This window comes from Lepeophtheirus salmonis, chromosome 12 (genome assembly GCF_016086655.4).
Source record: "Lepeophtheirus salmonis chromosome 12, UVic_Lsal_1.4, whole genome shotgun sequence".
Taxonomy (NCBI): Eukaryota; Metazoa; Arthropoda; class Copepoda; order Siphonostomatoida; family Caligidae; genus Lepeophtheirus; species Lepeophtheirus salmonis.
In genome coordinates this window covers 7976574-7999257 of record NC_052142.2, presented here as the reverse complement: position 1 = coordinate 7999257, position 22684 = coordinate 7976574, and the positions used below count along the sequence as shown (strand labels likewise).

The 22684-nt window shown below is 29.9% G+C and overlaps 2 protein-coding genes and 1 long non-coding RNA gene across 13 annotated transcripts in view; 1 reads left to right on the top strand and 2 right to left on the bottom strand.

The window, feature by feature from the left end:
• The window catches only part of LOC121126924 (uncharacterized), a 113348-nt gene extending 99440 nt beyond the window's left edge, over nucleotides 1-13908 (bottom strand). For 3 of the 5 annotated variants that reach the window (XM_071891978.1, XM_071891980.1, XM_071891979.1), the window contains exon 1: nucleotides 13768-13905. In XM_071891978.1, coding sequence (XP_071748079.1) covers nucleotides 13768-13818 — 51 coding nt within the window. In that variant the 5' untranslated portion in view covers nucleotides 13819-13905. Of the gene's footprint in view, nucleotides 1-13094; nucleotides 13172-13767 lie in introns of all 5 variants that reach the window. The other 2 variants (XM_071891977.1, XM_071891982.1) reach the window with 2 other exon arrangements.
• Nucleotides 1-22684, bottom strand: part of LOC121126923 (sodium/mannose cotransporter SLC5A10) — a 72949-nt gene that overhangs the window by 1040 nt on the left and 49225 nt on the right. For 6 of the 7 annotated variants that reach the window (XM_071891976.1, XM_040722284.2, XM_071891975.1 and 3 more), the window contains one exon: nucleotides 21815-22048. In XM_071891976.1, coding sequence (XP_071748077.1) covers nucleotides 21982-22048 — 67 coding nt within the window. In that variant the 3' untranslated portion in view covers nucleotides 21815-21981. Of the gene's footprint in view, nucleotides 1-21814; nucleotides 22049-22684 lie in introns of those variants that run through there. The other variant, XR_011782440.1, reaches the window with a different exon arrangement.
• Nucleotides 238-14866, top strand: LOC121126927 (uncharacterized). Its single transcript, XR_005867333.2, has 3 exons — nucleotides 238-4152; nucleotides 5261-14380; nucleotides 14450-14866. It is a non-coding gene; the product is annotated as an uncharacterized lncRNA (long non-coding RNA).

The following is a 22684-nucleotide window of genomic DNA, read 5'->3' as shown; positions in this document are numbered from 1 at the left end:
GAAAAAGAAAAGAGGATTACATGTTTATATTATTAAAGAACAGATAGTCTGTATTTTTGTCTGTTCATCGACACATAATTCTTTGAACCTCAAACATGGATTTTACCTGAGTCATCCCAATTCATAAACAAATAATGGTTATTGAAGATATATTTTTAGATTATTTAGATATTCGAAAGTGAAAAAAAACACCATGAAGTCCTTGTATGACAGTTATTAAAAGGAGCTTTAAGCTGTTATAAAAAATGAAAACATTCATTATATAGAAGTTGTGATTCAATGCTATTTTTATTGAGGAATAAGGCATGTCTCAAGACAGCTTATATTCGGCTTTCGATTTTACATCAAATATTTCACACTTTACAATTTCTATAAATTCTATAAATGAGATTTATTTTCGATATTTTGACTATTTGTTGTACTGTCTACATTAATCAATCAAAGTTTGCCTTTCTGTCTGTCTGAATGTATAGATATAAACAGTCTTGGACTTAACGCGTAACTGTAATATATTACATTAGGCTGTAACAGAGTAATATAACACGCTACTAAATCTATTACGGTAATATTATTACAGTTACTGAGTCCGGTAACGCACGTTACAATTCGAGTTGTCTCACAGGCGAGGTGTTTTAAAAAAAATCACACACGCGTAAAAGCCGTAGATAAAGAGCAGAAGAAGACTGTTTTAAGTCAACACATGAACAAGACGATTCGGTTTGGAGATTTCAAGATGGCAACAACGAAGGATAATTCAACATTTTCTAAGTTGTTATACTCATACTATTTTCAATTTATTAGAGTAATAGACAAGAACCTCACAGTAAGTTGCACTTTATCTGCTGATGGGAAGCCTGGTAATAAGTAACTTTTTTTTCAAAAGACATACAACCCCAAGACATACAAGTAATAAGAATTACTTATTACTCTACACAGAAGATAATAATGTAAAGAAACGTTTTACTTTCCAATGTCAGTACCTAGTAATATGAAATATATTACATTTTAGAAGTAACATGCCCAACACTGTATATAAACAACAAGCCACTGGGGGGGGGACTGCATAAAGTGCTCTATGAAGTGTTTCATCAAGATATTTTGATCCAAGAATTAACCATGTAGTCGTATTAAGAAAATATTGAGGGACGGGTGTGTATAGCAGGTATATGCAACCTTTGTGATATAGAGTACAAACTTCAACATTTCTAATCAATGAGTGTGCCACTATCAACAATTATGGTTAAAACACACACAAACTACGGCAATATGTTTTAATTTGGAATTTTATTTTGTAAAGAAAATGTGCCTTACAAATGTAACTGTTATAATTGTGTTTTTATTACTACATATATTTTAACCATACATTTCTAACAATTTTTATTGCTATTATTATTGTAAGCCTAGGCATGTATTCCATAACAAACAGCTACAGCATTTTATATAAACAAACAGCAAATTAACAGTGTAAGAAGAGGCTATATGCCACAATTCATCTTGCCTACCGGTTAGTGTGATCCCTGTCCTTGCTTTTCTTGGCTGAGCTTTCTTATTGGAGGTTCATAGTTTGACACTTTCAATTGTAAACATGACTCGCAATTACCAGTCCTCAAACTGCTGCAGATAGGCTGAGCAAACTTTTCATGTGCGATAGCACCTGTTCACACAAGTAAATTGAACCGAACACTGGGAGGAGGGGCAATGCAATGTTCTTTTAAAAGCCGAACTTAGCTGGAGCAGACGCCCAGCATTATAGTATGCAGGCTCTGTGCTGTTGTATAAGGATAAATTCCAAATGCTTTTGTAGCTGCGTGCAGGTCCTGTCCATCAAAACTGTCAGGCTTGATCAAGAAGGAAAACATCGGACTGTACTGTCTGAAATCCAAAAAATGGCTCGTGAGCTCCCCCTCTGGCTCACGCATACATTCGGTTATTTCAGCTGGTACAGTGTGGCGCTTGCCACACTAGCAGTGGCACGTGTTCCATAGGTTGCCGACCTCTGGTATATAGCATTGAACGTGTATACAAGGTGCACTGTATATAGTGCTCCCTGATGTAAATCATATAAATGTTTTTGATATAAGACAAATAATATAGTCGTATTAATGAAATATTGCAGACGTGTCAGTATAACAAGGGCCTTGTTTTTGTTCGTTTTTGTTATAGGTCTCTTTTGTATAATTATTATTCTTGTGTGTATATCATAAGATTTGAATAAAATATTAACGCTAGTGTATTTCAATGATTTTTGTTTGTTTTTATTAATAAGCTCTCTTAAGATTAAAGTACTTATCAGTCATCCCAATATATTTTTCTTCTAAAACTCTTATTATTATTCTATCATTCTAGAGGAGAGAATCCGTCTTATGAATTGCTTTAAATATTATTGTATTGAGTAATTAGATGTGCTTAAGAAAAGCAGTAACACTTAGGTATTTGTAAAGAGTTATCTCCTAAATTATTTACTAAATATTTCGGTTTTAGCCGATACTTAATTAGTCCGAACAATACTGGATACAACTGGTAGTATATTATAAATTTAGATTCAGTTTCCATTTTAATTTATTTATTAAGTCTATAAAAATTTTGAATGGAGTTACAATGTAAATGACCAAGCAATTTCAAGAAACTATGGGCTGTATAGAAAATGTAGCAAAATTAAAAGGTTTAACGATTGCAAACAATATATAACCGGTTTAAAGACAAATAACAATATTTGGCAGATTCTTAAAAAAATTTATTTCACACCTATTACAATATCATTATTATATATCCGCAAAAATTACTGCAAAAGTGTTTTTTTATTTTTATGACCTTTTGAGAAAAACTCTGTTTCCAGTAATGTCTCATGATTTATCCCCATTCAAGCAAAAAGAAAAAAAAAAAACGTGACGAAATTAGAAGTGGACAATATGTGTGGATGAAATAGGAATATTTTCAATGTTAGAATAAGTGGTATTAACTCACGAATTCAATAAATATAGTTATAAGGGAGTGGTTTTTTATCTGTGGGGAATTCCTCATTGGAGGGGAATTTTAGAATTGCTAAGTGAGAAATGATCGGTCGTACAGAACAACTATAATTTTTAATCAAACTTCCTTAATATCCGCCACAAACATACATTTAAACAATTGGGTTGTTTTTTTTTGGGTCTTGATGATGATAATGTAGTTGTTTTTTGATGTTCTACATAATATTGAATCCATTTCTTGGCAATCATAATTTTGTAATTAAGAGGTAATACGAAATAAATATTTAAATAATAGGTATGTTACAAAAGAGGGAGTACAATAATCTTTTTTCTCCCGCACATATTAAATTGCTGGAACAACTTATCGATAAGAAATTTCGTCACGCATAAAATGCTTTAAAAATATTCATCTTTTAAAAACCTAAATTTGATGACTTTGTTTTTAAGGACATTACAAAAAAGTTATGCTAATAATGTTCTTAAGGACTTAAACAATATTGCCATAGCAAAAATTCAAAAGAAAAAAAAAGTTAGTCGCAATACATGGCTTTATTTCATGACTTAAAATTACCTCCGAATTTTCTATTCATTAGTGGAAAAAATATAAAAGTTGATTTAGAGCATCAGTTTTAATGAGAATTTGAAATTCGTATGCACTTACAAATTATGAAAGGAGTATCATATTTGTATTATACTCATTCTTTTCCGGTTACTGAACCTCGTACAATTAACATCTAGGAAAGTGGAGGCTTCGTGATTCAAACTACGACAGTCCTAAATGTAGAAGGCCATAATTTGAGTGAAATAATAATAACAAATTCCTTGCAAATTACATACTCTCTTCTTTAAAAAAAAACAAGTTCTTAGTATGTGCAATTCAGGGAGAAGACGGATTAAATTTTTGACCACGAATCCCCGAATTTCTCAGTGAATAGTCTATGGACTCAAATAATTGAGTTATTTATGCAAAAGACACTCCATACACAACGTAAGAGCCCCTTTTCAAATTCATATTTTGAGTCTTTTCAGACTTTGTAACATAACTATAGATAATATGGGAGTTTAATATTATAATATCAAGGATCCATATCATCAACTCTTGCCATGCCTTCATTGAGAGTGTTACTGTTTTAAGACACAAATGATCCTGGACTTGGTCCTTATCTTCAAATTTGAACATTTGGTAAGTCATTCAACCTTGATAAAAACTGAGTAAGATAATGGATTAATATTTGCCTATTTTTGGCTATACAACATTTGTTAAGAAGTTATGATTATAATGAAAAGTCTCTGTCCGACTAAGAATAGAGTTTAGAATAGACTTTGAAGTAATTCTTGCCAATGTTTTTACTAGATACGGATTAAGGGCTGATTACAGCTAATCTAATGAAATAAAGCTTAGATGGTCTTCTCCAATACATTCTCTTTTCAGACCGTTCGTAATCTATATCAAAAAAAAAATTCCGAGTCCCATTATTCACAAAATGCTCACATTTTATCATCGATGCAGCCGTGGCAAAATTATAATTTAGAATAATATGATGTACCTTGTTGTGCAAGATATCTGTGGATCATTTGAGATTTTTCCGGTATCTGTTGTCAGAACAATCAGTTTTGAAGATATTTGATGTTGTTTTTCTAAATTTTATAAAATATTTTCCCTTTTAAGTTTGCCTCTATCAATTTTAATTTCATTTTAATCATAGAACTATATTTTTGTAATTTAGAAGAGATTCCAGTTCCTCGTAAACAATGTTAAATTTTTCCAAATTTTCCACCAGTGATTGAACTTTTAAGTTAATTTAAAAAAACAACTATGATTTAATGAAGGTGTGCTTAATCTTGCAAATATAGAGAATGTTCTGATCGGGGTAGCTAGGGGAAGAGTAAATAGGTTCTTGTGAACTAATATATAATCCAGTTTTCCTTGCAACCTATTTTGGAGACTTAGACCTACTATGGAATTGTATAATAGGGATATTTGGTTGGTGGAGCAGACCGATATCATCAAATAACAGTTCCGATATTATTTTTTCTAATTAAACTGTATTTTTAGAGTTCTTTGAACCAATTTGATTTTCCCAGCATCACAATTTGGGTCCCTAGTGATATTTAGGTCCCTTGCTATAATAGTAAATCTATTTTTATCATCTTAAACATAAATTAATTTCGAAAAGTAGTTCCTTTTATTGCAATTGAGCTATAAACTGCATAAAGACTTGTTTTCTTCCTAAAAATACTCAGATCTAGAACCACATCATTGTAATTGTCATTAATTTTTGTAACCACAGGTTGGATGCCATTTTTGACAAGAACCAAGACACACCTAGAGGGAGGATATGACTTTACTATAGCTCGAGAGATAAACGCTGAACGACAGTCCAGACCAAGTTTATTGATTTTCATATTGTTTACCAACTGGGCCACATGGTGTCAGGAAAAAATGGCACGGAAAAAATGTCAAGGAAAAAATGGTAAGATAAAAAAAAGGAAAAGTGTCTAAATGGAAAAAATGCCAAGATTTTTTTAAACTGATATAATATCTATCACCAATATAATATATATTTATGAGAAAAGAAAAATAAACAAACACGACGTTGGTTCCAATGGAAGGAGTGCTAATCACTTAATTCTCAGTTGCGAATTACTATATCATTAGACATGATAGACTATTCATATTGGACAAGACTCTTGGATTGACGGACAAGCATTTGCAAAATACTAGTCTAGAGCAGCAATTTCCACTTCGATATGATCCAGGATGTGTCAGAAGAACAGCTGGTTGGCTGTGGAGCGACAAACCACTTAGAGGATTTGGCCAGGTAGTCAAAGGTAGAGTCGTTTGAGAGTTTGAGGAAAACTGTAAAGCTCAGTACGGTTGGAACAATCTAAAATTGCAATAGAACAATGGTCTTCGTCTCTTCATGAACCTTCTTTCTTGTTCAAAGAGAACAAAACAGGCTGCATTACGTAGTTATCTAAAGGATTCGAACTCTCGAAGTTGTTTATCTAGGACTGAATTCATACTTCCAATGTATCAAGCAATGTATGAGGACCACAAAAAGTGACTTATGGGCTCTTTCAACTAATTTTTAAGTGTATTTTTCTAGTATGATACTATGACATTTGAATATGTAACTACGTTTGTAATAAATAATAATGGTCTTCAGGGATTGTAGTGTATTGCGAACACTACCCAACAGAAGGAAGTGACGGACCGGAGCCAAAGCCAATAAGAAGACCTTTAAATTGGGGGTACAATCATACACTAATATATTTATTCTTTAAGGGATTAAAACTAAAAAGGACGTGCATAGCCAAAATGTATAAACATGTTGCATGTAAAATCTACTTAATAAAAGGTAGTATCTATTTAAAACCAACCCCTACGTTATTAGGTAAAATCCCATAAAAGACAATACATAACAGTTATATTTATCAAAGAATATGAATATAAGCCAACTCGATGGGGAGGTTTCAGGTACTCAAAGATTTCAGGTGCCTTATATTTCTCTTAACTATATTGTATTTTAAAAGTTTGGCATTCGTGAAACTGTTGTGTCTATTTGACTCAAGTTTACCTTTCAATTATAGAGAAATACAATTTTTTTTATTTCTTTGGTCATGGTGGGTATTAGTCCACTTCTGGGGATCATAAATACACTAATATTTCTTCAAAGGACCTTTAGAAGTTCGTTTTATGAATAAAATATATATCATGAAATTAGTAATTTCAATCGTTACTTTCGGTTCATGGATGTTTAAAATCATACGTCACTTTCAAGTAATTTAGATCTTCTTCCATGGGAAAAAATCATAAAAGTTACATCTATCAATTTGTGGTAAAATAAATATGTTTATTTAGGATTATCTCAGTATGAATATGATATATTAGTTCTTATTTTAATGTTGAAACATATAAAACATAATACACACAAACAATTGGATAAATGAAGCAACACATTTTTAATTTAGAAGTGTTTTTCATATGCTTAGATCGATCTTTATTAATTAAGGACAGAAATACGTCCATGTTCTCTAAGAATTAGTACAAAAGAAAGGATCCAAGATACTTTCTCCTCAACAGGAGATGCTTGAATTTCAATTTCTACGGGAATGATGGCAGATTGAAATTTTATCATAAGAAGAAAAGCAAATCAAGCTAGGCCTCAAAAGAGAAGAGTTGACTCATTCCTTGGCTGGGGAATCTTGTCCAATATGAATAGTCCATCATGTCTAATGACATTGTAAGTAATAACGAAGAATTAAGTGATTAGCACTCCTTCCATTGGAACCAATGTCTTGTTTGTTGATTTTTCTTTTCTCTTATTATATTATTTTTTCCATTTAGACACTTTTCCTTTTGTTTATCTTGCCATTTTTTCCTCTGCGATGTTTTCCCTTTCCATTTTTACCTAAAATCTGTCACATACCATAACTTTATCTGGAAATTGTAAATAATGAAGATAATTGAAGACCATGACAGTTCTCAATTTAACTTGATAGGAAATTTTAAAAAACCATTAGCAATCTAAGCAGAACAAATGTATATATTGTTTGTATAACGTCTAATGTACAATCAATATTTTAGTTGTTCTTTTCCAAAATTACGTTCGTTTTTTTTCTATTTTTAGGAGTATTTTTGGTCTGCATAAGGACTTAAGGGATATTGAGATGCTTACGTGTGATTGTTTTGAGCTAAGTTTTTGGATTATTTAGTCATAAGGGACTGAATCGAAGTGATGGGACTTTCAAGGCTGCTTTCGGGGAGTGTGACCAATTCTGTCCATACAGTTTTTTGGGAGAGGTCATTTGTAGGATTGATGTCATAATCTTCACTTTCTCTTGACTATGTTTGATATTCCCCTATCTTAGATCTCTCATTTTTTCTTGTAGATGAGTTATCGGTATTGGAGTTGCTCGTATGTGAAGAAGCTATTATCATATGTATCAGTCCTTGACGCAGAAAGTTTCATATCAAAAACAAAAATTGATTTTTGCTTTGTTGTTATCTGATGCATCTCCTTTGAAAGTCTTCCTTACGTTCTGAGAAACATACGTTCTAGTATGAGTATAACTACCATCTCATATGCTCATTATTTTCTACTGAGGGAAAGTTGTCTATTTGCAATATCTCCTTGTCTTGAGCTAAGTTTTCAGGGTCGGGTATTTGAGCGCAGTTTTCTCGTTATTGGAAGGATTTTTGTTCGATATAATAACCTTATATACTTTGACTGAAGGAAACTTGAAATACAAGGTATGTCAATAAAATACAAGGGTTTAGCACTCATGTTCAAATTGTTATACCGTACCTATTGTTTGTGAAGCTTAATAGAATAATTTGTTTTTTTGACGTTAAAGTTGTTATGAAAAGTGTAAATCTTAATCACGAAGCATTAGTATATATGGATCTGCATCCAGCCATCTTTCCCCTTCCAAGGAGTTAATATTTTCCCCATATGTAGGACATCCAATCAACAAAACTTATGATGCTCTGTTAGACTTCATCTTTAATGGATATATCCTCTTTGTGCCTCACTCAGGGGATCTAATATCCTTTAATGGAAGGATCCTTCATTGTGCAGATCCCCTACACATCAAGGTCTGGTACTATTTCAATCATTGACTCTATGTGAAAGAATAGATACATTCCTCCAGATTTACTACAGAATCGTGGTCTACTTCTTAAGTAAGAAGTAAGGCTTCTCTCAAAAAGACAGAACCATCGACTGAAATAGGGAAAGTTTTCACCCTGCATCCACAACTCATTCATTACAATTGTTATAAAATTCCTTTATATCTTAATTTTGTCCTCAAAAATTTCCCAATGCTCACTCTCTGATATCTGAGATGAAAAATAGAAACAAAAATTTAGTACTTATTGCAAAATATCCTATCTCCAGCACCAATTACTACGTATTAGGAAAATTGGTTAAAATCAGTAAATTATTATGTTGAACAACTCGATAATGTAAAGGAAGTTATTAATGGTCGTATTGAAAACAATATTTTTATTATATTCGTCAATGTAATTGATATTTTTATTTTCTATTCTAACTATACTTTTCATGATGGTTCTTTTTTTATGATCAAAGTCGAATGAATCAATAGGTTAAAAAAATGCGTTGAAATCGTTGATTTAAGCTTACTCGATCACTTACAATATTATTTTCAACGATTAGTGAGAATGATTTCGTTATTTTTGATGTTCACTCTATCTATACAATTTTATAATTGAGGAAGATGAAGTGCATCAGCAAAGAATGATTAAAATTCCAACAGTCCTTCAAATATATGATTAGAATAAGAAATAACCATTGTTAAACCTAAGATTGAGAGTCCCAATGAGGATATCAATGATGATAATCTTTATATAGTTACCAATATCATTTTCCCAAGTCAAAAATACAACTTATTCTTAGTGCTTATTGTATATTCAGCATTCTCAATTTCTTAAACAATCAAACACAAACTCGATAAAAGTACTTATGAAATTTTTGACTATATAATTATAAGTAAAGACCTTAATATGAGGAATCAAATAGCAAAAATAGTACACATTTATTGAGCTCCATTTATGTATATATATTAAAATAGTGTTGTACGAAATTAAATCAATGCAAATTGTTTAAGTATGATATAAAATTGGCCAGTACTCAGAGATACCGATCGAAATTTAGTTATTCGTAGGTATTATGGTTTTTATTAGCATGTAATATGTAATGCTAAATTGAATATTATACCCAAAATCCATACATATAAGAAAAATCATTGCCAGTTAAGACTTTTTCGAACTCTCCTTAAGTTAATCATCCCTCACTGCGAGTGAAGGAGTAATTAATTAATGATTGTATTTTTATTCTCTTAAAAAATAATGATTCAAAACTATCTGAGCTATTATTTATCTTTATGAGTCATTCCTCGGTAATTAGAGAAACCTATTCCAAGGGTGGAACTTCTTTTACATTACCATCTAAGCGAGGATGAGGAGAACCATTTGAAGCTCACCTCAAATGGTTTCAAGAGAAACAGAAAAACTAAGACTAGGATACAAATACATGGATTCTTCTTGGCAAACGAACGTTTTTCATGAACACATATATAGATTCTGAAATAAAAAGTGGGGTGATTAAATCTCTACACATAGGCATAGTCTGATGAAATCACACCCTTCACATGAAAACAATTTTCCTTCTTTTTTCATGCGATCTAAAGACATCAGTTGTAGATTCATGTGAGTCCTTGTTCTAGATGAAAATGGGTTGATATGTTATTTGTAAAATCAAAAATACCGAAAATAGAAATGATTAGAATCTTTTTATAAAGTGCAAGATGTATAAAAAAAGAAGTGGACATAGGCATGAAATCGTTATGTTGAAGAAAGTGAATATTTATTAATTCTGTGTTGAATAAATTCGTTTCATTTTTTATAGATTTTAAGAAAAGTTGTTTATTTTCATTAAACAAGAAAGCAAAGGAACGACATTATTCATAAGATATTCCATTCTTTCCTACTATAAGTTTTTTTGTTTAGAATATACTATTCAGAAATCAAGAAATTATCGTAGGAAAGAATGGAATATCTCATGAATAATGTCGTTCCTTTGCTGATACATCTCTCACTTTATAAAAAGATTCATAATCATTTCTATTTTTGGCATCTAATTATTTGAGAAAAGATACTCCTTCAACATAATCGACTAATTTATTAAATTACTCAACATTATGTTGTTTCATTTTATTAATTTGTAATCCACCCCTTTCCTACTATCAGACTCAGCATGCAATTTTGATTGTACAAATCACATATCAACCCATTTGGATATAGACTCACATGAATCTACAACTAATGTCTTTAGATCGCATGAAAAAAGGAAGAAAAATTGTGTTCATGTTAAGGGTGTGATTTTAACAGTATGCTCCAAAGTTTGGATACCGGAGATATCATCAATAGATGAAGAACAAACTCATGCCACAAATATATTATACCAATTTAACAATGGTGTCGAAAAATTAAAATATAGGAAAAAGAAGAATTTCAGATCAGCCGGCTAAGAAGAAAATCCTAGAAAAAAAAAAATAAGTCATCTTTATTATCCAATTTAACGCTGTGCCATCTTTAAAAGGCCATTGCGGCTTTTTCGAACCATTATACTTTTAAAAAATCCATTCAAATTAAATTAAAGATTCCAAGCAATACAGATTCCAAGTAATACAGATTCCAAGCAATACAGATTCCTAAGCAGTTTTTATAAATTTTGTCTAAAAGAGGGGAAATTTCTTGTTACAAGAAGTCTTTTCTTTTCTTATAAAAAAATAGCTGGAAATATAAAAACCCGTTTTTTTCCTTTTCACATATTTTTTATTTCTTTTAAGTCAGTTTCTTGAAATTTATACACATAGTAAATAGAGTAGCGAGTGCGATCTAAAACGTTTATAACATTAATAAAGTTTCATATTTGAATTCAAGGATATAGATAGCAGTAGAGCGTATCTGGATATAAAAAAATAAAAACAAAGATAACATTTATATATGAATAATTATCGACGCACGACTGCTGGATAAAAAATTTCAAGTCTATTGAAAGTGACAAAATAGAAGAAAAATAATATCAGAGAGGGTACAGATGTTGGATGTCAAAAGGTTAAGGAAGAGAAAATGTTTCAGCGTTTATAATAAGAACAATGAGTTATTTGATATTATAAAATTCAATTTTATTTATCATATCAATATTAGTCTGAATGAAAAATTTGAAAAAAAAACCAAAATAAAATATATTACTATTATCTTTTAAAATCAAAGTTAGCCTGTTTTTTTTAACAAAACGAAAAAAATTTATTTACGTAAATTTGGTATCAATAAAATATACTGAATTCTTTTTTGTCAATTATCGATGTTTTTGCTTCTTTTCTCATAATCAGTCTTCCGGACGTTGATTGGTTGAATTAGAATGAGCTCTTTTTAAGCTGTGGACAATTCCCAAGAATGATTGAATAATTGTTCCATAGTTGGGGAAAAGTAGCTAACTACCAGCTGGTTTTAGGCCTTTTTTCTCTCCCTTTTATTTTATTTTTGAAGAAAAGATCGTATAATAAAATAAACATACAGACGTGTTTTGTGTAAAATTTTGTGAGGAAAAACATTTCCTTTTTGAAAAAAAAAAAAATACACTCATACTTTTTTTGTCAGTAACGTCAAGATAAATAAGTCAAAAACTAGATGCACAATATTTCGAGATTAAGGTGCATCGATATCCCATCTTTACAAAATCAGCATTTATAGCTCCTGCGCAGTAATGTTTTCATATAATTGTATTTAAGTACGGCTATTATGTTAATGACTTAATTACTTGATTATGTAACCGACCTTTGGGTTAGTTTTGACAATTAAACTTACAAAGTGGATATACAGAGAGACAGAAAAAGGTAAGAAAAAATCAATTAATGCACAGAACTCTGAGTGATTTGGCGGACAAAAATTTAGAAATACTCTTTAAATCACAGTCATAATATTTATCTGCGTTATAAAGATATCCAGCACACCTTCGAATTTATCAACGGTATGACATCCATTTCAACATCACATGTTCGTACAAAAATTGAAAAAAATGCTTGTGATCTCAAAATTTTGTTCATGAAACTGTAAAATTTCAATATTTATTATTTAAAAAAATGATGAAATCACAGCAAGGTAACTATGAAAAAACATTAAAAAAAGGAAACTACAAGCTGTATTTCCAAATGTACACATTGAACTGAGAGTATTTATGAACATTGACCGTCCAAAAGGAAATGAAAAAATTGAAGAAAAAAAACATATCCCAGTTAGTTTTTTGTATTTTGCTCGTAGGGAAATGTTCATTATTATTTAAAGGATAATTATTAAGTATTATATATATTTAATTGATAATATTATCAATTAGAAATTAGTAAAGGGCACAAATCTAAACGAAGGCTGTTGTTTGATAAAAATTAATATAAAAATCAAAATCCTATATTACATTTTTTTAGCTTATGAACATTTATGAAAACAGTATAAAGGAAAATAAACAGCATCTGTAGTTATTTAAAAAAAAACTTATCGTGTATCTTGATATAACATATTTTTCACTTGATATCACTAACTGAAGTAATTGTTCCTGTCTGAAAGTTTTTTAATACTAACAGTTTCTCTTTTTGAATATCAATTTTTGTAGGTGAGTCTGAAAGAATTTTCAATAGAATTACTTTTAATTTACTTATAATTTTAGTTAACATATCAATAATTTTACGAATTATAATATTTAAAAAATGTTTAAAAAACTAAGATAACTCGTTCGATTTTTCTATTAAAAATACATTTTTGGATATTTGTGAAAAAAAAGAAAATGTGAACACAGCTCAATATTTGCAATTTTTATTTTACTGAACAGGTACGAACTAGACTTCATCTTTTAAAGTTCAATAATAATTATAATTACAATACAATATGTCATTATAATTACGATTAAGTGCTTCTTTTTATGCTTTAGGGATTATAAAGATTATAATTCTTAATTATTCAGATAAATTTTTTATAAAAAATAAAAACATACGTTACCCTACCTTATATAACCGAAATAATTTATTATATTCCGTTTAACGTTATATAAATTAAATTAAACAATTTCAACAATGCAAATATCATATCATTAAAATCATATATTGGAACACGGATAGACATCATCTTTAATTAAATATGGTTCGTTTTAAAGTAAAAATACATATTTTGTCATAGATGAACGAATTACAAAGATTCAAAACTAATAAAATCTCTTACCCATAGCAAATGAAGAATTATACTATTCATTATGATGTAGATGATAGGCATTATACTAATATGAATAAAAAACAAATTGAAAAATCATATATAGAGGCATTTCCCCTTACAGTTAGGACACCTTCAGTCTAGTTGAAGAAATATATATCAACTGAAGGTAATTTTTATTATCACCTGTATAAGTCTTGATAGAGGCGCGCCTCAACTTTTATTTTCAATATATACAATTATGGTTTATGTCATAAATTAAGCACATTTGTATATAATATGCAATGATGTATATTATATGTCCCGCTGGTTGTTAAAAAAAAAGAAATCGAAAATTAACGTGGTAACCCTGACAATTTGAAAAATGTTTGAGAGGAGAGCAGTCTGGCTGTCATGACATTTTATTAGATTAGCTGTGAGCAGCTCTGAGAGAGTCAGAAAGGAAGTAAACAGAAATCACACCCCGTATATTAAAAGAACATGGGGAAAAAATTACTCCGATGAATATCCTCAATTCAAATCTGAGTCCAACGAGGACTAACACCTATAACTCCTCAACAAATCCTGATTGTTACTTTAATTCTTAAATGTTCAATTCGACTTTGTGTCTATCAATGGTGTATAAGTAAGTATAGTTTTACTGCGGTCTTAACTATTAAGTATTCACACATTATCTTACTTTGTATTTTTCAAGGATAAAAAGCTCGCCAAATGTTTAAATAAGATGAAAATGAAAATGCGTGAATCATTGGTGTTTTTTCCGATAATGATAATGCTCTGAATAAAGGCATGGAGAGAGTTGTTCCTATGGACAAACAAACTGTTGTTTATCTATTGGATCCCAAATCATCGACACGTTGTTATTGGTTAACTTTTGTTCATATAATTAATGAGTTAAGGGTTAATTACTATATCTTAAAATTGTTCAATATTATATATTATTTCTTCCCAATTACAAAAAAAAATATTGCCAAAAATCAATTTTATGAAGAACATCAAAAATAACTTTAATTGTCTTCATTGAGACCAATAAAATTATAAATACGTTATTTAAATTTATATTCATGTAACATAACATAAATAAAATTGTTTACTGTAGTAGTAAAAAACAGATCTTATATTAATTTGATGGTTTATAATCTTCCTCTATGCATGTTAAAAAAAAAACAAAAACAGTTTCCATATAATACGTTTATTAAGTATATTTCCAAAACCACTTTTCATTGTACCTATAAGTCCATTATTAGTCATTTTTCCATTGAAAAAAGTATAATTTCTTTAAAATAAAGAAGATCTAAAAAGAATTAATATTATTATATTTCAACATTCATTAATATTTTATATTAATATAATATCTTTTAAAGGGTATGCAAATTGATTATATATTATTTAATCCCTGATAATATAGGTACAAAATATATTGATTTCACAAGATTTTTCCTAGGTTTTTGACATGAAGTTTTTGTGATTATGGGATCAAAGCTTCCAATAAATTTAAAGTTGAACAACACACTAAAAATAAAAATTCAAGAGAGGATTTTGGAGCTGTATATAACTTGGATATTTAATGTAAATTATGATACATACAATTTATTACTTATATAACCAAGGTCTTGTCTCCTGCAATATTCCATTCAATTTCGAAAAACATCCAAATTTTGTTCAGTTCATTAAACTTTACACTGTAAAAGTGATTGATTCACTGTCACTTCTCCATTACCAAGTCAATGGAGTCTCAAAATAAATAATTGTTATCCAAGAATCATTAAGCATTTGAGGATAAGGATATATTTTTTGCATTAGAGGAAACTACAGACTCGATGGTTGGTCCATAAGATGGTAATTATTTGGGTTGTCCTTTTCTCATTAATTTGGAAAGTATATCACGATTGCAATTTTAAAATACAAAAACACTCGTATCGTTAACTTTGATTACGAAAGGGGTTTCAGAGGGATGTCAGACATAAATCTAGCTAAAAGTCCTTTCTGACGGAGCTTTATATCAATAATTTGATAATCAGATGAAACGTTAAGATATACTATGAAGATAGCTGATTGACCTCATAAATTCTAAGTGTAGTAATATCTATAAATTATTAATTCAATTTTAAAAATTAGATACCTATTACAGCTGTTGATCCTAAAATGACCATAACTTTATCCATCATCCTAATTCAATTTAATGTATATAATAATTAGAAGTTGGCTAAAAGAAAAATATAGAGGGGAAGCTTTTCAAATTTTTCCTTCCCCTATTGCCAGTCGAGGTTGAGAGCAGATAAAAAAGCTGGTCGTGTTTGGTCAAGGAAATCATATATATTTATTAGCTGGTATGTTTTTTTTATTTTATTTGGTAATTTGAAGAATGTATTTTCTTTTCCCATCTGTTGTCATTATTATTTAATTCCTGTGTAGTAACGTATGTTTGTTATAGTATAAATAAGTATAGGTAAATTAAAAAAAATACAACTAAAATCAATTATATTAATTTTGTTAGAAATTTTAAGCAGAAAACTAGACAAATTTAAAATGATATGATGATGAAGTAATTAATAAAAAATAAAACAAGTAGGTTCAATAAATTATAATCAACAAATTTAAGTTATTATCGAAATTCAAAAAAAAAAAAAATTGATCGGTTCACTCGTAAACGAGTGTTTTTTTTTGTAGGGAAGGGTATATATAAATATATATGTGTATGGCAGCACTGAGTTGTGATTGGAGGAATATTTAAAGGTATTCTCTTCACTCTTTTTGCTTTAGCAAGTATATTTATCAATGTGCAATTTGACTCCCAAGTGGTAACACTAGAATATAACTTATTTAAAGAAAATATTATAGTCCACATATTATTAATTAATCAACGTTCTGTCCCAACGAGAAATAAGGGAATTATAGCAGTCGAAGGTGTTCTAACATTTGGTCCTTCGAGCCAGATATCTTTTGAAGCGAATGCAGACATCAATCCATGTAATAGTAATCTCTGGACATCTAATTATATACTTTTGAAACTGTACGGAATAATTCAAGTCATCAAAGTTGACAACGCAACCTTTCATATGTCTTCATTATATTTCAATTTAAATTATATTATGCATTAGTTTTGTTAAATTTAAGTTTTATAGTTTAACATAGAAAAATGCCTACAGGGTCCGAGGTAATATACTGTACAATTAAGGATAGTTTTTTTTACTATTAAAAATATCAAAGTTCATTATTTTGATCAATTGTCTCCCGAAATAGCTGAAAATAATATGTAGTTATTTTAGATGCTCATGATGAGGTTGAAAGGGAGTTATCAAAATTGAGTAGGAGACTTAGATAATTTAAAAGAGAGAAATTATGTGAAGAAGCTGAGGATAAGAAGAAAGAACAAAATGATGAGATGAGTAGTCTTAAAGAGATTATGGAACTTAAGATTAAGGTTGGCACTGTTGGTTGTACGCCTAAATTAGAGAACTGTGGTTCTGATAACAGGTTGCCTCCCTAACCAAAGTTGACTCTTCCCTTATTTGATGGTAAGGTGAAAGAATTTTGAAGCTGGTTAGACACATCTCATAGTATAATTGGTGATCAAGACATTTATTCCGTATCAAAATTCATATATCTACGTTCCGCATTAAAGGGCTCAGAATTGCTACGAATTTTAGGTCTTTCCATCTCCAAATACAACTATGATGAAGCTTTGAAAATACTCACAGATTCTTATGGTAGGAGTCGTGTAGTGATTTCAAAGCTTATACTTCAACTGATTAACATGCCAAGTGTTAAGGATTTGAAAGAAAAGTCAATAGATGAACTCAAGCGATAAGTATATGAGGAAGGTGCTTGTTGCAATTGTCTTAGTTTCAAACACTCACAGAGTCAATGTCAATCACATAGAAGGTGCTCCAAGTGCAATGGGAGGCATCATTATTTGTTACATAGTGATGTGCAAAAGGGGAAAGGGTTTAATTTAAAGTCAAGGCAGTTTGTTCCTCTACAAAATAATAATCAAAATGTTAGACACTGTTCTGATGAGAAAGTGTCAGCAATGTTAATGACACCTTGAACTATTGCATTACATAAGGGGTCTAAAGTTGGGTTTCGTGTTATATTTGATGAAGGTTCTCAAGTAATTCTAATTTAATCAAGTGTCATCAAACTCTTGGGCTGAAGGATGAAGAACTTTATTTATACATAAGTGGTGTAGATAACATGACTGGTCGAAGTAGTAAATATTATTGACATGAATTCACAGTTTTGACAAGAATATCGTACCGTTATGAAAAAGTCAATTGATCTTGGTTTCGCGGAGAAGGTCCATTATTAAGAACTACTGAATAAAAATCTTACTTTTACCTCCCATATCATCCGGAAATATAAGAATCATCTTCGACGACTAAACTTAGAATAATTTTGAGGGCTCAATGAAATCTGATTCAGAACTTTCACTGAATGATTGTTTATTAGTAGGACCAAAAAGGTATTTAGATCTCATTGATTTACTTTTTAAGTGGTATGTTCATAAAATTGCTCCAGTGTTACATATACAAAAATGTATAACAAGGTATCAATTAGCAAAGACGATTGTGATTTTCCGAGATTTTTTTGGAGAGAAAGTTATAATGGTCCAAAAAAGAATTTAGGCATACACTTCATGGGTTTGGAACGGCAAGTGCTACCCATTCTGCGGTTTCGGCAGTTCAGTGAAATACTACTTACTAATTTGGAAAATGTAATATGAAAATGTTTTTTTTATAAATAACAACACATTTTGTTTGGATAGCAGATGCGGAGTAAACATTATAAATGTGTTGTTATATATAAAATCTAAATATAAAACAGAATTTAAGGATGCTTCTAGGATAATTTTAGAGGATATGTATGTTGATGACGTTTTAACTGGGGAAAATAATATTACAGAAGCCCAGAAGTTGGTTGCTGATTTCATGGAATTGAATAAATCTAATTTTGTACTTAGAAAGTAGCAGAGTAGTTCGGAAGATGCTTTAAGTTTTTTAGCAGAAAAGTTACTTGCTAATGATGACCGTAGGTTATCGATGGATATTTCTAAAACATTAGGATATTATTGGAATCCAAAAGTAGATACACGTTTCCTCTATATTGAAGAATCTATTCAAAATAAAAAACTTAATAAGCGCATCATTTTATCAGAATGGGCTAAATATTTTGATCCAAAGGGATATTATAGCCCAGTATTACTTTTTGGAAAGTTCTTATTTCATGATCCATGGAAAGGGAGTTATGATTAAAGATATAAAAAAATGGAATGTTCGGAAAGACAATTTGAAAAAACATAAAACTTAAGTAGGCCCTGATGTTTCAGTTACACACATAGATAAAAACACTAAACTTTAAATTTGCATCTTCTGTGATGTGTCAAATAAAGGATATGGTGCTATTGCAAATCTTATAGTGTGTGGCGTCAACGGAGAAGTTTATTTGTACTTTATTGTTAGTCTTACAAGACTACGGCCTGTCAAGGCAGTTACAATTCATAGGCACAAACTCGAAGTGGCAGTTTTGTCTGTCAGAATTATTGATCACTTTTTATCATTAATTCATTATAAGGTTGATAAAGGGCATGCTTGGACTGATTCTACTATTGTCTGGCACTGGCTGTAATCTGAGCCAGCCAGATGGAAGATGTATATTACCTGCTGATGATAACTAAAGAGTTGCTCATCCCAGGGTGTATGTTCACTCGTAAACGATTGAGTGTTTTGTAGAGTAGGGTTTGTATATATATATATATATGTATGGCATCACGGGGTTGTGATTGGAGGAACATTAAAAGGTATTCCCTTCACTATTTTTGCATTAGCAATTATATTCATCAATGTGCAATTTGATTCCCGTGTGATAGTAATAGAATATAACTCATCTAAAGAAAATATTACAGTCCACATATTTTTAATGAATCAACGTTCTGCCCAAACGAGAAAGAAGAAAAGTAGATCAGTTGAAGGTGCTCTAACAATATTAATTAGCATAACAGATTCTACATTAAGGAAGCAACTATTAAGAAAAGAAGGACCCACTATTTTTAAGAGTCTAGAATAATTTGACTTATGAAGGAAAATACTCCATAATTTAAGAAAGGGGCATTGGATGGAGGATGAGAACTCTTTTTATTCCTCACTTGCGCTTTCAGTCGATTATTCTGTCTTTTTATAGAACTCATTAGTTCTTATAGAAGTATACGATTATTCTTCTAGAAGATATGGAGGAATGTATGTATTTTTGAGTATAAAGGCATATGTAAAATGCACGATCCTTCGATTAAAGAAGATGAGATCCACCGCGTGAGAGAAACATCCCTTGAACAGAATATGAAGAGAGGATCAGAAGCCGTGTGGCTAGGATATCCAAATTGAAAAATATGAACTCTTAGGTAAAATGGATATATGCAGATCCTATTAATTGCAATCCAGGTGAAGAGGAACTTTTTTCAGGCATTTCACTAATAATATTAATTATATTGTACAAAGGTACGTAGTAAACTATACATTCTTTATTAGAGGGAGATTTGATCACAACAATAATTTGATAAAGAATGAATAATTAAGAAAAATGAGAAAACGCAACAACCTTTTTCCTTTTCTAATCTCAAGCCATCTGGCCAAGCAAGCCCAGCTTTATATATACCTATGACCTGCTTAAACAACCAAGCTCAATATAAATGGGTCTCACTGTATCTTTATACCTTTCGCCACGGTCTATATATATATATTTTTTTTTTCTTCTTTGCAGAAGTTTTACTTATGGGTTTCATTTGGATTTGTATATGTATAATTTGCATTATTGTATATTTTAAAAAAACAAAACAGGCTCTACTTCGTTTAGCAGTGAACTGAAATCATGTTTGTGTAATGCTCGTGCTGATATCAGATTAACTACCTAACTAACGATTGAGTATTCTTCTTTCCTTACTCCTTCATGATGTACTTTTTACGTTCTTCTTCACTTTTTTGTAACAACCACATGTTATTAGTTTCGCAATGTCTTTATACATTTAATGATCTGCTCACAACTTGTGATGCAAAATGGCCATACTATTTCTTGAAAATTCATATTGCTTCGCTTTTCAGATAATTAAATTTTCTTAATGATAAATAGAGATACAATCAAAAATTGTCAAAACAGGGATTAAGAACTATCTTTTCATGATTTTCCACTATTTTAATTATAGATTCTATTTCTTTTGTGTTTAAAATTTAAATACTTTAATTTAGAAATACATTCAATATTTTAGCTTTTGTTATCCTGGACGCGGATCTAAGGACATGTTTATTCTTCAATACGCTAAACCCCTGGTTGTAGGGGGAAGAAAATGATGATTGATGTGAGTGATACACTACTCGCCTTCATGTTGGAACATTTCTCGGGATTAAATAATAATTAAAATTTATATTATTTTGTATCTATCTCAAAATAACTCATAATAAAATGTTTACTCATTTGTAGTTTATTCCGACGCTAATAAAACAAATGTTAAAACTTAAAGAGATAATAATAAATAGTAATGGAAATATGGGACAATTCACAAGAGTCGCAGAAAAAACATAAAGCTTTGGAGAAAAATCAGCAGAATATAACACTGCACATGTCAATCAACCAAGGCCCACAGAGAGGTGACGTCCCTAAGCTCCACCTTATTTCTACCACACGCAAGAGACAGATATTTCATTTTATGTTTCTCATTTCAATACACTTTTGGCTTAATTTTGAATACCGTGATAAAAAAAATTATATCAGCTTTTCTCCAGAGTGGCGGACAAAATCCTTCTGCATGTCCCTAGTGATATGCTTGTCATAGTTTTGCTGTCACTGTTATAGATATATTAAAACTGAGATCTCTCATAAACAATAACGACGTATAAACCTCCTTTCTTTATATATTAAAATATCTTTGAGAAAAAATGGATTCAAGGGGAAATATCCTAAGGTAAAATTACCGTTTACCATTTTTAATGAATATATAGGAATTTTTAGTAGGATCCCTGATCCTCCCAACATTTCTAAGAATAAATACGATTTAAAAAGTGGCAATATATATTTTGACAACACAAATTGTTTAAAAATATATTAGGCCGGTTAAATATATATATAAAAATATTATTTTGATAAAATATGCATATTTAGTGATATATGAACTTACACAATTAACTTGCATTTAATTGTTTCTTTCTAAAATTCCAAAAAAAATATATAAATAGATATTCACGCATAAAATCCAACGAAAAAACTTGAGATTCCTAATATTAGGTAAGCATTATATTCGCATATCCTGAAATAAATGATTTTTAAAATTACAGATTGAGCCACAACGATTCGGTTTTTTTAATAAGATGCATTCATGAAAGCAAAACAAATTTAATATTTTTCTAATATTAAATGATGCACTTATTTTTTATTATGAATATTATTAAAAACTTGAAAAGTACAACATGTAATAGTAAAGTAATATGTATAGATGTAAAAAATGCATTCTTATGTGTAAAAAATGTATTCCTATTTGTAAAAAATCACATCATAGATGATATATATATATAAAAAAAGAAAGAATTGATAACCATGAAACACAGCCTATAAAAAGGTTTATACAATTTAGGGCATATTAATAAGCCAATCTCAACCACCAAAGTATAAAACAACTTATTAAACCAAAAATTATATGCTTATGGATTTTCCAAATTGTATCAATTGCTTCTATAGTACGAGTAATATTGCTAGAACTACCACTTCACTTGTACATTGTTACTCCCAATGAATAAAAAGATTTTTTTTTTGTAAAATATAACATAATTCGGTTTTGTTTTAAATATATTTTGATTTGAATTACAAAAGAAAATGATGTACATTACATTAATACATGCTTATACTAATTATAATATTTATTTTTTCTCATATTTTTACTTTTCAT